The sequence below is a fragment of the Drosophila mauritiana genome, chromosome 3R (genome assembly GCF_004382145.1).
Source record: "Drosophila mauritiana strain mau12 chromosome 3R, ASM438214v1, whole genome shotgun sequence".
NCBI classification, from domain to species: Eukaryota; Metazoa; Arthropoda; class Insecta; order Diptera; family Drosophilidae; genus Drosophila; species Drosophila mauritiana.
The window spans coordinates 1,869,125-1,885,198 of record NC_046670.1 but is presented as its reverse complement, the minus strand read 5'-3'; the positions used below and the strand labels follow the sequence as shown (position 1 = coordinate 1,885,198).

At 38.3% G+C, this 16,074-nt stretch overlaps 1 protein-coding gene across 1 annotated transcript in view; it reads left to right on the top strand.

The window, feature by feature from the left end:
- The window catches only part of LOC117144335, a 62,109-nt gene that overhangs the window by 28,489 nt on the left and 17,546 nt on the right, over positions 1–16,074 (top strand). The window contains exons 3-4 of the mRNA XM_033309448.1: positions 1,480–1,856; positions 14,436–14,535. Coding sequence (XP_033165339.1) covers positions 1,480–1,856; positions 14,436–14,535 — 477 coding nt within the window. The remainder of the gene's footprint in view (positions 1–1,479; positions 1,857–14,435; positions 14,536–16,074) is intronic.

Sequence of the window (16,074 nt, the reverse complement as noted above, 5' to 3'; positions counted from 1 at the left end):
TATAAAGTGATCAGGATCAATGGACGAGTCGATTTGTCCTTTTGTCCGTCCGTGTGATTTCCCAATTTCTATCTATATGCCAAAAAAAAAATTTGGAATTTCTCGCTAGCACTTCCACTAGCGAGTAATGAGTACCTGATAGTCGGGGAACTCGCCCTCTCTTGTTATAAAATTGTATCAGAAGTTTGCAACGAAGTACAGCAGTAAAGCGACCCTTATTTATTTATTCTTCACTTCATCGCTACCTAAAATTCTTCTTTGTATTGGAGGTGGTGTTTAGTTGGATTCCGATCTGACCACTATATCATATTCCTATACCTCTTCATCTGCCACAGGGTCATCCTTTCGTTCTATACCCTTTGCTGTTTTAAATTCTAAAGAGTTTGGTTTTGATTTTGGTCAAAGGTGAAAAAGTATAGGCCGTCACTAACATCACGGAAGGACATGCTTAAGTGCAGATAATACAATCTAAAACGCGTCATAGGTTATCAGGTGTGCAAACATAAATCGGGAAAAATGTTTGCAGTATATCCCAAGAAAATGTCTCAAAAAGTAGCAAGGCTCGGTTAGAAAAACTCTCCTTATGAGCACGACTTTATGGGTTTCGGAATCCCCAAGGATTTTTAGTTGCCACTTAGTAGAAACTCCCGAAGTTTGTTCCCAGTGCAGAATCTCAGGTTCAAAGGCATGTAAATCACTGGCGTTCATAACCCTGTCCACTTTCTGGATACTTGGCAAGCAGACCATGCTGAGAATCCACAGAAGACCACTTGAAGAGCTCGGCACACAGCAGGATGCGATGTTGTTTTAGCTATTTTGTAGACGCTTTTTAACAAGAAAGCCAAATGGCCTCGACGAGTTGAAGTTTATAGTGCCTTGCATTAATTATATACACATATAGAAGGAATTTCGGTATACCGGCTTATAACACTCACGGAATACAACGAATTTAATATATCAACTGCTGGCTGGTGTATTAGTCCGATTTCGATCAAATTAAAACCAGCATTTTATTGCCAATAAACTGGTGTACATATACCGAACTAGACCTCTTAATAAGCAAAAAGAGCAATGGTACTTTCTCCTTTCAACATTTTCCATGGCATCTGCATGTCTGTCCAACCACAAAGCAAATAACATGTCGGTATTGATACTTAAGGCTTAAATAAATATATTTGTTTAAAATATTCCAGTTCTTATTTGCCATGAGTGTTGTTTCTTCTCACTCGTTTTATTTTAGATGGATCTGATACTGGCATCACTGGCTAGCGACGAGAAGCTATAACTGCTGCCGTTGCAAACAGATTTTGCTTGGATGCCAGCATCAGCAGTTACAGTAACTACACTGCTTAAGCACATACTCATATACACTGGCAGAAAAGCTAAATAATTCACAGCCTTTTTATACGCCACATAAAATGTTTCTCTTTCTTTTTCCTGTCCGATGATGAAAACAACGATGTCGACGACGGCGCCCAGACTTAAGCGGCTTCATTAAATTACTCGAGCTGCCCAAGTACACGAGCGTTATAAAGACTTTAAATGCGGGCATTATGGTAGACAGCCACGTGGACGTGGACCAAAATTCCAATATGGACACTGGCACGCCCAGCCAGCCACGTCAGCAACATCGGCTGCATTCAAAGCAGGAGCAGGAGCCACATCGTCATCATCATCAGGACTCCAAAGCAAAACAGTTTCCAGCGGGCGAGGAGGAATCCCATTCATCCGGCGAGACCGGGGAAAATCATTGGAACGACGCCCGCAGCTTCTCGGGTCACTGTCATCAGCTGGCTGAGCAACTGGCCCTCGATTTCAATAAGACCGTCGTCCTGTGGCCCTGTCCGCGAATGAAAGTGAGTACGTCCTTAGTTTAAGATTGCTGACTCACAAAGGAATATCTTTGATGGAATCATGAAACTGGAGCTATGTACGACGAAAGCTTCAATGGACGCACTTTAAATGGGAGAAATAATCGAAAATGGATAGCTTAAGCTCCATTAAGCTAAGAAGCTTTGCTTTAAAGGGTCACTAGGGTATGGGTATCTGTTCTTAGTACAACGGAAATTAAATTTTTAATAAGCTTTCTTATTTTGAAAAACAAATACTAAAGTACCGTATTACAGTACCTAAGAATTAAAATCTGAAAGGTTAATCGTACATATTTCTTTAATGTGTGCTGTACATAGACCACTGTGCCTTTCGTCACTAAGTTGCCGTCGGCCGCACTAATATGAATGCAACCCTGCCAGCAAAATTTGGAGTGTTAATTAAGGAGAAATTAAGGCAAAATAACTACGATCCTGGCCCGAAAGAGCCACAGGCATTTTGCAGTAGCAATTTGCAATTTGCAAAACAATCTCCAAACAGAAAAAGGAGACAGCTCCTCCTCGCACCGCAAACGTGCACCAAGTCAAGTCCGTGCTGGGTGCTGGGGGATGCAGCAAACAGGAAATGGAATACCGAGCCAAAGGCTAAGGGAAGATGTTTTTCGGAGGTGGTTAGGTGCGGCGGTGTGGCGGGAACTATCCAAAATATGCTGCGAAATTGCCTGATGAAAGTCGACGCTGGCATGAAATTACTTTTAGTGGCAAGTGTTGCCCTTGGCTCACCCTCCGCCCAACCCCAGCACACCTTCACCTGCCGGCTTAGATGCACAACAAGTGCCCTGAAGAATATCCGGCCTAATCGGCCGGGAGCGCCCGCATTCTTCTACTTGGCCAACTGTCACACAAATCGTGCAACGTAAAGTTCTGTCCGTTACTTTTGCATATTTTTATGAGCCCGCCAGCGTGCTGTACGATTTTTTTGTTGACAATTGATTGACAAGTGCTGGGCGAAGTGCTTCCGAAAGTTTGGTAACTTGTTGAGATTGTCAGCAAAGTTATTAATGAAAATCTGTGCCCCAAAAGCCCTGACAAACTGAGCCAAAATGATGGACAAATGAAAGGGCGTGGTTCCTCTCTGTCACAGAGCAGTGGCCGAATAGCAGTATACTGGACAGAGAAATAGCATCTGCGAAGTGTTATGCAAATAATTAGTGTTAATGACGTGGCTCAGTATTCATAGTTCCATACTTTTGGTGGCCAACATCCTGGGTTCTGCTGACAGGCATAAAAACCACTCAACGAATGTTGCTGCCTAATTAAGCCGCGTGCTTAAGCCTCCTCGGCCTTTTTCGACCTGTACTTACGGGGGATCCATCACCGGACAATCATAAACACATTCAATTAAAGCATACTTTTCATACAAAACTAATTTATTTGGTTATTCGAATTTTTTGCATTTGACTTCCATGAATTTTGGGAAGATTAACTGCTTTCAGTCACAAGTTTGCAATGTATATACATATATTCATTATCACTATCAGTCGATATAGCCTTGCCCGCTTGTAAAATGTATTTCCATATTTTTAAACATAGTGATTTAACCTGATGTACAATAGTCTTTTGGCAATTAATCATTTGGTTTTTTTTTGGGTCAAAATACAACTACATTATACAGCTGTCCTAGGTACAGAACGTGAAGTAATTGATTCATTGTGTTTGATTCTTAGTCGGTAAACACCTTCTCGTTAATATATACTTACGTCAAATTATTAGTCGGTAAACACCTTCTCGTTAATATATACTTACGTCAAATGCCAACATCCTTTCCAGTCTTTTTTCAACTTAACGATACATATATATTCTTTTTACTCGTCGAGTTCTAGATTCGTTAAAAAGTATATAATTTAAAGTATATATATTCTTAATTAGGATAATACGCCGATCTGTATATGTTGGTCTGTCCATTCATCTACGAAAGTTAAGATTTTGAATTCGGCACTAACGTCTAAAAACCGCCTACACTGTCACCCCCATTTTTCAGAATTTATATTGACCTCAAATTTTGGTCAGTCCAGATCCCATGGGTCACCATTCAAGGAAATTCAACAAACCACTTTTTGAAACATTTTAAAAGAGTCCACCTACATTGTTTGTATTCTCCTTCTTTCCTTCCCTTAAGTAATCAAAGATTGGTCTATCGTAATTACATATGAAAATATATTGAAAACAATCCCAATAGTTTCTTTCTCTGTGCAATAAGGGATAGTGCCAACGCGATAGGGGACCAGCCCCATACTCAGCATCCAACAGGGACAAGAAAATAGCGACAAAGTTTCGAAACGTGCAATTAAGTGTGCAATATTTATGCGCAGCAACTGCAACAAAATAATGCCACCAACGTTGCCGCCGGTGGAGTCGCCCTTAAATAAGCGACACAATTGTCGCACAATGAGTTGCCATTGATGCGCTTTGGGTACCCATTAAAGTTAAATGGCGATTTAAAATTTAAAAGCGTTTGATTTTTTTCGATTTGTTTTTTTTCTGGAGAAATGGTTTGTAATAGCTTAAAAATATTTAAAATCTCCATATTATTGATTCTTTAGCATCTGTGTATCACTGTGGAGAAACTTGTTGTTCTAACACTTTTGGAAAAAACACCTAAAAAAGCATTTCCAAAGTACAAGTCCTGCTATCAGGATCTTTAAGTACAAGATAGTTGATATTAAGCACACAGATTCCAGAGTCATAGTCGCAGGGAAAGTTTGTTTGCCAATGAGAAGTCGCCCAAAACTGCCACGCCCACACTTTTGAAACACGTTTTGATATTTGTTCACTTCATTATTTTTCTTGTCCATTTCTATCGGTATTCCAAGCACACTTTGGCCACGACCTCTCTAAGGCCATAAGCCACTCAAAAAGTGCTACGCCCGCACTTTTGAAAATATTTTGAAATTTCTCGTTTGTCTTTGCACTCTGGTAGAATCTCTACTTTGACACTGCGCATCATTGTTATAGCTTACCAATTCTGCAAGCCCGCATACATAGCTAGAAAACAAGTTAATGAAGATTAATGCTGCATTTCAATTGAATGCGGTTCTTGGCGGGTGAAATCCCAGAGACAACTCTAATCGTTAAAAGAAGCCCTTCTCGGCATCGATGCATTGCCAATCTGGGACGACTTTACCATTTATCTCAGTCAGTCGACTCAGTCCGTCAGTCAGTCACTCATTCATGCAGTGAGTCACTCCACTCATTCAGACCGTCAGCTGTTTATCAAGGCCGAAGTGTGGATTCCAGTACTCTGAATGCCATTCACCCAAACCCTATCCTTCTGCTGTCCCACAAAGCATTTGCCTTTCACTCAATCAGCTTGACAATTGACAACAATAGCAAAGCCAGCTGAAAGCTGCATCACTGATAACGATGACATCCGTTCTGACCACCACTGGGATTGAGAACGATGAGTGGGTGTCTATGATTGTGAAAAATAAATAAATATGAGAATATCCAATTGAAGATTGGTCAATAAAAATAAGTAAAGCAGTAGTCATTTAAAAAATATTAAAAAGCGGTTTTATTTGTAAGATATATTCCAATTTAAAGTGTAGGGAATATATCAATTATCCCCATATTTCCCATCCTGTTGTTACACTTTTCTTATCCTCCACATGTGGCGAATTACAAGGGGACGTGGCACATCAGCCGGAGCATTGACCTTATCATGGCAACATCATAATAAAAAAGCCAATCCTGCTCGTCCTCCATCTAGCGAGCTTATGAAGCTGCTGTTGATGATGATGCAGGCAAACAAAGCTCAATTTTCGTTATAATTTACAGCGAAATATTACGTATACGTCGTAATGGAAAATGGAAAAGCGAAGCTTTTAGAAAACTGCAATGAGTTGGCAAGTTGCAGGAGGGAGAGTTTTTCGGGACATGCTGACAGATGTTCTGCAAGCTTTGCTGAACATGAAAACATCAAACAAAGAAAAAGGATACAGGACGGAGCAAATTATTGTGCTTGTAACTGTTGACTCACGACGGAGTTTCCGTTCGCAGGACTGTGAAATGGAAAGCGCCACCGTGGAAAGCAGCTTAACATTTTATTAGCTGACTATAGGAGAGTGTGAGCCATACTTTTCCGATCTTCAAGATTTTCTGTTTTCAATAAATTACTTTACTTTGAAATCTATGATTCGCTCCATGCAAACTATGAGAAATCAAATTCCAAAATTTCCCAAGCGAAAGCCGGATTTATCCAAGTGCCAACACACAATTTTAGCACTTCCCTCGATATAGTTTTTGTCTAAAAACATAAATCAAACATCAACATTCCCCGACTGACGAATCGAAAGGAGCAGGGATAACGAAATTTCTTGTATGGCATGTTATATTATATACTAATATGTATTATTCCACTCGGTTATATTATATTATCAGTCAATTGCAGAATCATTTAAAGTTACAAAAAAATTAAAACTACTCTATGCTGAAGGACCGATCGTTACTAGTCTTTTATGTCGTACAGTTGAGTTTTGTATTTGATAACAGATAATAGAAAACTAATTCCTCGTAGTCTGTTTAAGTGTACCCCAATATTGTGATAATTTTTAAGTAATGTTAGTTTACAAGAAAAATTTATGATGGGGTTCATATCATTTCTGGATACCTTTTCAACAACATACATATGTAACTCTAGTCTTTTCACATGTGGCAGAAACGCAATTCACAGTGGTGGTATATAGACCAAACACAATGTTTGGAGTTTTTCTTTGAAACTGGTTTTCTGTACAATTGATTCGAAGAACTGTAGTTTGTTTAGTTATTCCCATGGAACTTCTTAAAATCAAATAAAAAGGTGCAACAAATGTCTTTACGTATTTGCAATTTGTCCGCAGTAAAATAATAAAATTCAGTAAAAAAATATATAAAAATACGTATCAAGACCAAGAACGGTTAGAGAAAATGTTATTTATTGTATACTTTATTTTTTCAAATATAGATTTAATTTATGCCGTATTTTTTGAATAAATTTGATTCATTTAGTATATATATCTTGCTTGTAATAAAGCTTACATTCTGCAATATATTAATATTAAAAATTATTAAAATGATTAATTCTGCTGCAGGACCTTACAAAATTAACCTATTTTTAGCACCATTTCTTACGGGGAGTCGCACTTTTAATACCCGTTACTCGTAGACTGGAAGGGTGTACTGGATTCCTTGGACTGCATGTAACATTTAGAAGAAAGCTCATCCGATCATATAGTCAAATACTTGCGATATATTTTCTTGATCAGAATAGCTAGAGGGGTACTTTTAAATTGATTAGTTATATTAGTTATGCTTTAGTATCAATGGTTTCATCTCTGCGTTGCCACTTACTCACATTCTTAATCACATTTTTTAAAACAATTTAATTGTTGAGCCTTTTTAGCTTTGTCAGAGACCTGTTCGAGCATAGTATGGATTATTTAATAAATAATTATTTTGCCCTCTGCGTTGTTTGCAATTCATTATTTAAGGCCTGATTCTTATTCTTTTTTTTAATTTCCTTTATTTAAATCGCTGCTCCTTTCAATAAGCCACAGCCTTTAGCAGCTGTCTAAATTAAACCGTGGACTATCTTTCGTAAGGGAGGTCGCAGTTAGTGGCTAAGAATTATATAGGGGGAAATCGGGCAAACCTGAAGGTGACCTTTCAGACAATCTGGTAACAGCCCTTCGTTAGGCTAAGTGGCAGGGACATAAAACGTTTTTGCGTCGCTTTCCACATTAATTGCTTTCATCGTCCGTCCTTTGGGGATGCAGCAATTTGCATAAAAATCATAATAAATTCAATGATGCTTATTTTGCAAGAAACCCTCTCGTTTTCTTCACACGTTTTCTCCGACATTTTCAGCCTTTATTTTGCCGGAAGAGCCGCCCATAAAAAGGCTGGCGGCCCAAAGAGGTTGCCACTTAGGCACCGCTCAATTATTCATAAAGTTGGCCCAACAAAGCACTGCACACACGTGCCCCAAAAGCCGAAAAGCGACGGCTTAATGGTCAGGAAGAGAGCTCCAGGGGGCACAGGACCATCAGAAATTAAATCGTTTTACAAGCAGTCAAATCACTTTATATGACTCCATCAGGTAGAGCAATACCCTCCAGAATCTGCCACCCATCCGTCTTTGCTGTCATCATGGTCGTAAAATATTATGAACTGTCTTCAGCAGCCGCAATAATTTAATTTTTGAAAGCCAGAGTTCCACTTAATAAGAAAATACAACAAAAACTCAAAATCCAATCGATTTCCTCGCCTTTTAGATACCCGTTACTCGGGTAGTGCAGTAAAATAAATATTAAAATTATTTTCTAATATCTATAGAAGTAAGTAAGAACACACACCGTGTGAAACTGGAATCTGCATACGTCATCTGAACTTTCTAGCCTTTTTAGTTTTTAGTTAAGGACAAACAGGCGTGCAGACGGAAAAAATTATAAATTATATAGGTGTAGAGCCTTCTGCTTGGAAAATGAATTAAACGGATTGGACAACAATTTGTTGTTGAACTACTTGTCCTGGTCCTGGCCATACAACAAAGCCTGAGCATTGAAACTACAATTTTTTTGTGAGCAAGGCTGTAGATATGCACATATGGTAAATATGGAGAATATAGTTGACGGCATTAAAAGGCCATTTCCTTCTTCGAGGGAAATAAAGTATACAAAAGTATCACGAGACAAAAAATCCATCAGGCATCCGCAATTCAAATCGCATTCAATTTGTCCCAAGACAGCTGAAGGGATCAAAACTGGCAAGCTGCAGAAATTTGGCGTGTGCTTAGGCGAGGCTGAAAACAATTTGGCAATGGCATCACGTTCGCGTGTGATTTGCATCTGTGTGCGTGCCAGTGCAAGTGTGTGTGTCTGCCAAGATGGCAGCCACTTTGAACAGTCTGTCAGGGATGCCGTCGCTACTTTGGTTGTGTAACTCTATAGCACCTTCATGCTTGTTGCCCCTTCGCCACCCGATGGGGCAACCACTCTGGGCTGAAAGAGAGCTTTCCCATGTAGGCCAAAACTTCATCGTTGGTCTTCTCCTTCTGCGTCTTAATGGGTTTGGTGCAGCCGCATGTCCTGGCCATTTATCCTCGGTTAAATGACAGCAAATTAAGTGCCCGTCCCCAAAGTTTGGCCTTTCTTTTATTGTATATTGATAATAATGACGGCTAAAAGATGTAATTTCCCCCATTAATTTTTATCTCGCAAGGCCAGCTGTCGGCTATTTCTTATTGAAAATGAATAAACATCCGAAGCTTGCCAGCTGTCGCTGAAAAACAGCCAAAAACCTTTCTGTACAAATTTGTATTGAGGAAGTTTCTCCTTTTCACTTACGGCGAGAAGTATTTATGAAATTTGGCTGAGGAGCATGGAAAACTTTACTACTTTACTTTCTTGTAAGACGGATCTTATGTCCTCTTATCGTTTCTATCGCATTATCAACCCTTAAACAGGGCCACTTTAAATAAGCCCACATAAATAGTCACAAAGGCTCGCCACGCACAAGTAGAGGTCACCACAAAAGTCCAATTGATATGCACACGCCCCTAACTAAATTATTAACATGTGAATACGTTTCAACGTAGTGTTAGGTAGCGAATTTTAAAGCAGCAAGATACCATATGTGCATTGAAAAATATAAAATACGACAACAAAAGACGGCGCTTGAGTTGAATGGGGATAAGCCAAGCATCGGCGAGGTGGAGGTGCCACCCCTTCTTCTTGCTCCAAAATCTGCAAAAGAGGCTGGCAAATGTCAAATATTTGCTGAGCTGTGATTAATGTTGATTCTTTTTTGGCTCTTGGCTCTTGGCTCTTGGCTCCTTTGCATAACATTTCGGCTGAGGGCTAACAGCAATTCACCTGTGAGTAAATGCCATGAACAAAATAAATCAAGGAAACGGAAAGGGAAAAGCTCAAAAAAAAAAAACAATTTTCCGCCTCCTTGACTAAAGTAATATATGAAGTAGGTGTATTTCCCTCTGCTTGGAAAATGAATTTAATTGATTGGACAACAATTTGTTGTTTAACAATTTGCCCAGGCCATAAAACAAAGCCTGAGCATTGAAACTATAATAAAGTCCCACATCTCCCCAGTTCCCTTTAATTTCTCAACTACACTGAGCTGCCAGGGGCTTAGGGTGGAAAGTTGCGAGGGAGTAGCACCAGGGTCATACCAACGGGGGCCATACAAAAGGGTGTACTTCCAGACAATGCTCCGTGTGCGATGGCTGGTCACGTTGTGTCAATAGAAGTCCGAAATACAATTCGAAGCCAAATTGTTGCAATTGTTTAAGCACTTCGGTGCATTGCCCATCCCCCCAAGAGCCCCTTCGACCGTCAACTACCCATGGACCCGAATGAGAAAGTTTTTGAACTTTGGCACTGCTTATTGTTGGCCAAGAGAGCAGGTTGGCCAAAACCAACACTTGTAAACAATGCCATTTAAGGGCAAGCACTTTTCTGCTCATTTAGGCACTACTATTCAATTATCCTACAGGGAATAATCCCATTTAAAATAATTAATATCAATACTGGTATGAACATTATTATTATCAAGAACACTTACCAAGTACTCAATTTTAAACTTGAAAAATATTTCCATTTTACGTATAAACAATATAATCCTCTATTAACGAATGCAGTCAATGCTCTCCAAAACGGAAGTAATCTTGGGCAAACTAAAGTTGATTTTCACTGGCGGACTATGAATAAGTAAGAATTTCAAATCTTTTTTTAGGAGAAGCTTTAGATTACTCAATCAACTCTGTGGACGGAAGTCCAAATAGTGACGATAATACCGAGGGTGTGATGCGCACTTGTACTACATTTCATTAGTTCCTGAGAAATTCGAGTGAAAGTGAGGAAAAAGCAATTTAGAAATGTATTCTGCTTGCCCAGCTAGAATACGCGACTAACACCTTCATTATACTATTCTCATAGTCCTTTCAAAGATTATTTAAAAGGAAAGATTTTAACTTTCTGTTAGAAAAGAACGCATTCCAATTGTTTGAAAGTCTGTCTGTCGTTCTATATGAAATCTTCGCTTTATATTCCTGAAACCACTCTAATTTTTTAACAAGCTTCAGCTAAACAATCTTTGTTCTTCGATTTTTTGGAGGGGAAAAGACTGAAATGATGATGATTTCTCACGCCCACATTTCTATACGTGTATATAAAGTAAAACTGGTAATCAAGTGCGTATAAAGGTTCATTGATATAATTTGAATTAGATTAGAAACTAACAAGAGTAAGAGAGAATAATTCCCCAACTTTCAGATACCCGATACTCAGCTAGTGGAAGTGAGAACCCGAAATTTCATAATTATTTTGGAGAATATAATGAGGAGTGCGGCAAAAACTTTTTTGGAAAATCGATAAAAATTTATAAAAAGGTCAAATTAGGTTTTATTTGGTGATAATATAAGCAACTTAGGACTTGCAGCCCTCGAAATTATTATTTCCGAAACCATTTCAAACCAAAATCCTTTTCGATCTAGATCTCGTTGGATACTGTCCTTCAGGTCATCAGATCCGAAATGTTCAGAGGTGCTTTTTCATCGATCTGAACAGCGTTAGAAAGAGAAGAATTAAACATAAATAAATAAACATACTTAACGCCATAATAACTTACACAGTGCAAATTCAAGGTTAGTCTTTTATCTGTTATAAGAAAGAGAGAATCTAGCTTACATGTACAGTTTGTCTAGAAATTGTTTGCACAATGAAAATACATTGTATTGTATCTGTAAATTAGAGCTTAAGCTAACTGTTCACAGCTTAGTAAAAAGGAAAATTAAGGAATTTAATTGGTGAACTGGCAAAACAAACGAAAACATCGCGAAAAACTGTGTAAAGTGTAGTTTAAAAGTTTAGGCATTTTGTAAATTTAAACAAGAGAAAATGCTATAGTCGTGTACCATCAGATACCCATTACACATCTGATAAATTTAAAAAAAATTAAAAATTTTTTTTTAAATGATCAAAAATTTGGGCACGACCATTTTTGGCAGTTTGTTGGCGTGGAAAAAAATGTTTGGGATACCGATGGAAATTGGCAAGGGTGCCATTAATAGAACTGGTCGAACACGTGTTCCCAATACAGCGTACACTAAATGAAACGTGACACCTCCACAATTTAAATGATCATGTTGCCTCAGCAAATAAACTTTTTTCGACTTGTTGGTTTTAATAATTATAAGATTATAAAACAATTTGGTTTAAATACCTTGAAAATCAATAAAAAATCACCTTGTGAATTATTACGACGGTAAATAATTTTAAGAACTGAAATTTCCTCTCAATTTAATATCATTCCCAATAATCATAATGATATTTCTTTTTGGTTATTTCTTTTTTAACAAATTTGTGTTAATATTTTGTAAAAATAATAATAAGATTATGTGCTCAAGCTGCCTACACGACACGTATTTTCTGAAACGATTTTTTCATTTATTGCGTCTGCCAAAATAATGAAGTAGTCAAACGACCATCGAAAAGGCAGCTGTCCTGCAATATATAAACAAAAAAAGGTAGCTGGCTGTGGCAATCCGTATCTAGTATACCCTTGAATTAATATTATATTAAACAAAAAACAAAATGGTGCGAAACTATTATTTTATTGCTATACGCCTAACAAGAAGGCATAATGATCGGTGCAAAGAAGAAGCTAGGATTTCTTTTCCATGTATGATCGAGACATTTGCAAACTCCAACGCCAAACACACTTCACCATGAAATCGATATACACTCTGCTATGGTATAACAAGCTTACAAAACGCCGGCCGAGAAAAAGGTACAACTTAAAGTTAAGTCCGGGCAGCCCCTGCCTCAATCGGCAACCACCAAACCAGCAGAAGTGCCCCTTATCAATGCCAATCGAAAATCGAATTTTTTGTCCAACCCCCAGCGAGTAAGGACCTTTTATGCTCGACGATTACGATGATGGAGGGGCACAAAGGAGACGGGGGCAATGTGGGATTCGGCCACGAGTATTGATTAAAGTCTGTTGTTGTGAATGCTTCACTGAAATGCCCTGATTAGACGTGATTGAATTGTCTGACCCCTAGAATTCATGTTTCAGATTTTTTAAAATTCGCAAACCTAATGAGCCAAGGAATTACCAGTGACCTTGGAGACTCCTCTAATTGCTTACGGTTATTAAGCTGCGGGTCTAGCGCGGAAACAAGAAAACTATATATAGCTAGATCAGTCCCCGTAAGTCACCTTAGTTTGGCGCAAGAGCGATTTCATCTCGATCGTAAATCCTGGGCAACATTACTTGTTTTGCCGCTGAAACCAGCGCAACTTGTGTACACCATTTTGTCCACCAGCCAACAAGTCATTTTTGGGTGCTTTTTGTTTTTTGGAAGGAGACAACATTGGTTTCCATAATGTTTTTATTTCGGAACACTGTTCAGAATCAAAATACCGCAAGAGCGCAGTCTGCATGCTTAGAAGAGCGTTGGAGAGCGAGAGAGCGTGTGCACAGTGCAGTTGTGTGCACACAGACACCACACTTGATGTGAACAAAAGACAAAGCAAAAAACCAAGAAACTTTAAAGATTACTTAAATTTGTTTAACTCGCAAAACGAACGAGGTTTTAATAAATATGTACATATACCAATATAAGTATTAAAGAATTTATTATAAACCACCGCTGGCTTCGACAAAAGCAAATATAATTAGGAGCGTGTAAAAATACCAGACCGTTCGCTTTGAAGTCAGAAGACAAATTGAAAATGAAAAATAAAATGCAAAATGATATAAATCAATACAAATTATGCCAAGAAAATGTAATGTTACAGACAAACACAAAAAAGTACAAACGCTTTCATTTCCCAAAGGTCTTGTAAACATTGTTTTCCGAATATCTTTTTATGGGAGTATAGGATATGGTGTCATTCAATGATATTCAATTCAATTAAACCTCTTCAATATTCAAATTGTTAATTGTTAATTGTTAATTGTTAATAATAATCTCTTGTATTAATGATCGGAAGAGTGAAAAAAATGTAACAAAATAAATTTATTTGTTAATTCGTAATCGTATTTTGTGATTCACTTAAGGGTAATGCAGAGTGATAAGGCCTCTAGATTGTTATAGGATCGTATAATATTGCACTACACACATTTTTATATATCCTCGATTACACGAGTATGCCTAACTTTAACATACTCAATCCACACGCAATTTCCCATTGTCGGCTGCCAAGTTGAAACACCCCTACGTGTTCAACGCTTTCCCAGCCTTTCTTTAATTGCTTGAGCTTTCAATTTGTTTCACTTTTACAAACAAGTCAGCTGAGCACTGGAGTTCGTGTTTAGGATTTCTATTTGCAGCACACAGAGACAAAAGGTGATTGCGTGGATTGGGGGTGGAGAAAGGAAAATGAGAGGCAAGGGAGCGAAAAAAGAGTAAAAGCTACGGGAATCTGGGTTGAAGGCGGTGAAGAGTTTTGTTAATGGGACCAGGGTGTGGGCCCCTAGTTAATACCACCACATATACCACTGGGCAGAAAATCTTTAGTCTAACTTTAAACCATTTCGTTTTCGCAGATCTCCAGCAATTTTCTGCCGTCATTCGAAGCAATTTCCCTAGCTGTACAAAGCATTTCCACCAAGTTGAACTGGTCGCAAGTTGATATCTATATTGGCGGTAAGTACCTTTCGTTTTGCACCCTCGCTGCAATGGTTGAAATGATTTCAGTCAAAAGTGGGCAACTCACTAAAGGAGATATTTGCTACCGCATAAAGAGAAGGTATTCTTTATCAGTACCAACAGTTGAAGCTACTAATACCTCGATATGCGTCCACTGCTATAAATAATGTCTCAGGTCCACTTTGAACAGAGGACCTGTCTACCCTACCTATTTATATGCCATATCATCATATGTGATTCTAGACTAAGGTTGATTAATCCGTAACCTCATTTTATGGCTGGGGCGAATGCTGGTTGCCTAAATGTTAAATAAACACATTTGCCGAGAGCTCAAAGAGCGATGATTGTGGGCAGTAGGTGGGCGTGGCTGTGGCAGGAGGCGCGCCCACGTAATGCCAAATTATGGAGTTAGAAGGGGGTGGAGACTTAGTACACGTGTGCGTATACGCAATGCAATTAGTGGCGACATTATTATGATTAACGCTGCTCGCTGAGTGTTTGCACAAACGCTGACAGGCGCAGAAAGATAGCGAGGTCCACGGAATGAGGGGTCGGGGCCGGGGAGGGCAAACAGAGCACCATTAAGTTGACACATCTGCATATGAAATTTAATTAGGTGGCTGCGCTAATCAGGCGAACCGCCAGTCAGTGACGTCATATTACCTAATTAGCAAAAGTGGCAATTAAACGAAGCCGATAGCCATCAATTTCGGATTAATCGAAAGCCGAGCCAGCTGCAAAGCAAACGTTTTTAAGTTTCCTTGACAAATGTAATGATTAAAGTAAATAATTCTTGTAAGAATTCGAACATTACCTTGCTAAATATACCGTTTACAGTAAAAATCGATAATTATGAGAAATATTTGTTCTACCCATTTAAAATAGAAACATATAACATAAATAAAATATTTGTTTAATTACACTATTTATTGTTGAGTAGCTGAGTCAAACATACAAAGGCAATATATCTTTTAAATTAAAGCCAAACAAAATTCTACATAAGATTTGTAGAGTCGTTTTTCTAAGCAGTTTTATAAAACTTGCACTTCTAGTGCCGAGATGTTCTCAGCTTGCCAAGTTTGTTGACCTATCTATTTCCTTTACTTAGCAGTAGTAGAAGAAATAAAAAGAAAGTAAAAAGTGCAAATTATGTGACGGCAGCTAAGCAACTGAGAAATGGCATAAAAACAAAGTTATAAAATAAAAACCAACGCATGCCACAGAGCTTATGGCATGAGACAAGTTGTAAGTTCAACGAGAAAAAATTCCGAAACCTTACGCAAATTAAGATGTCATCGCTGCTAAAAAAAACAAAGGACATTCCGACCAAAGAAAATGGAGCAGGAAAATCAAATACCAGCTAATAAAATCGGGCAGACAGCCATTAAATTTCTAAGGCGGAATTCAGAAACAAAGAAAAAACACGAGATAACGCTATAGTCGAGTTCCTCGACTATTATATGCCCATTTATTAGTTTAATCCGATTCTTGGTCCTGTTATTGACAAAATTTATATATATATATAACGCAAATCAA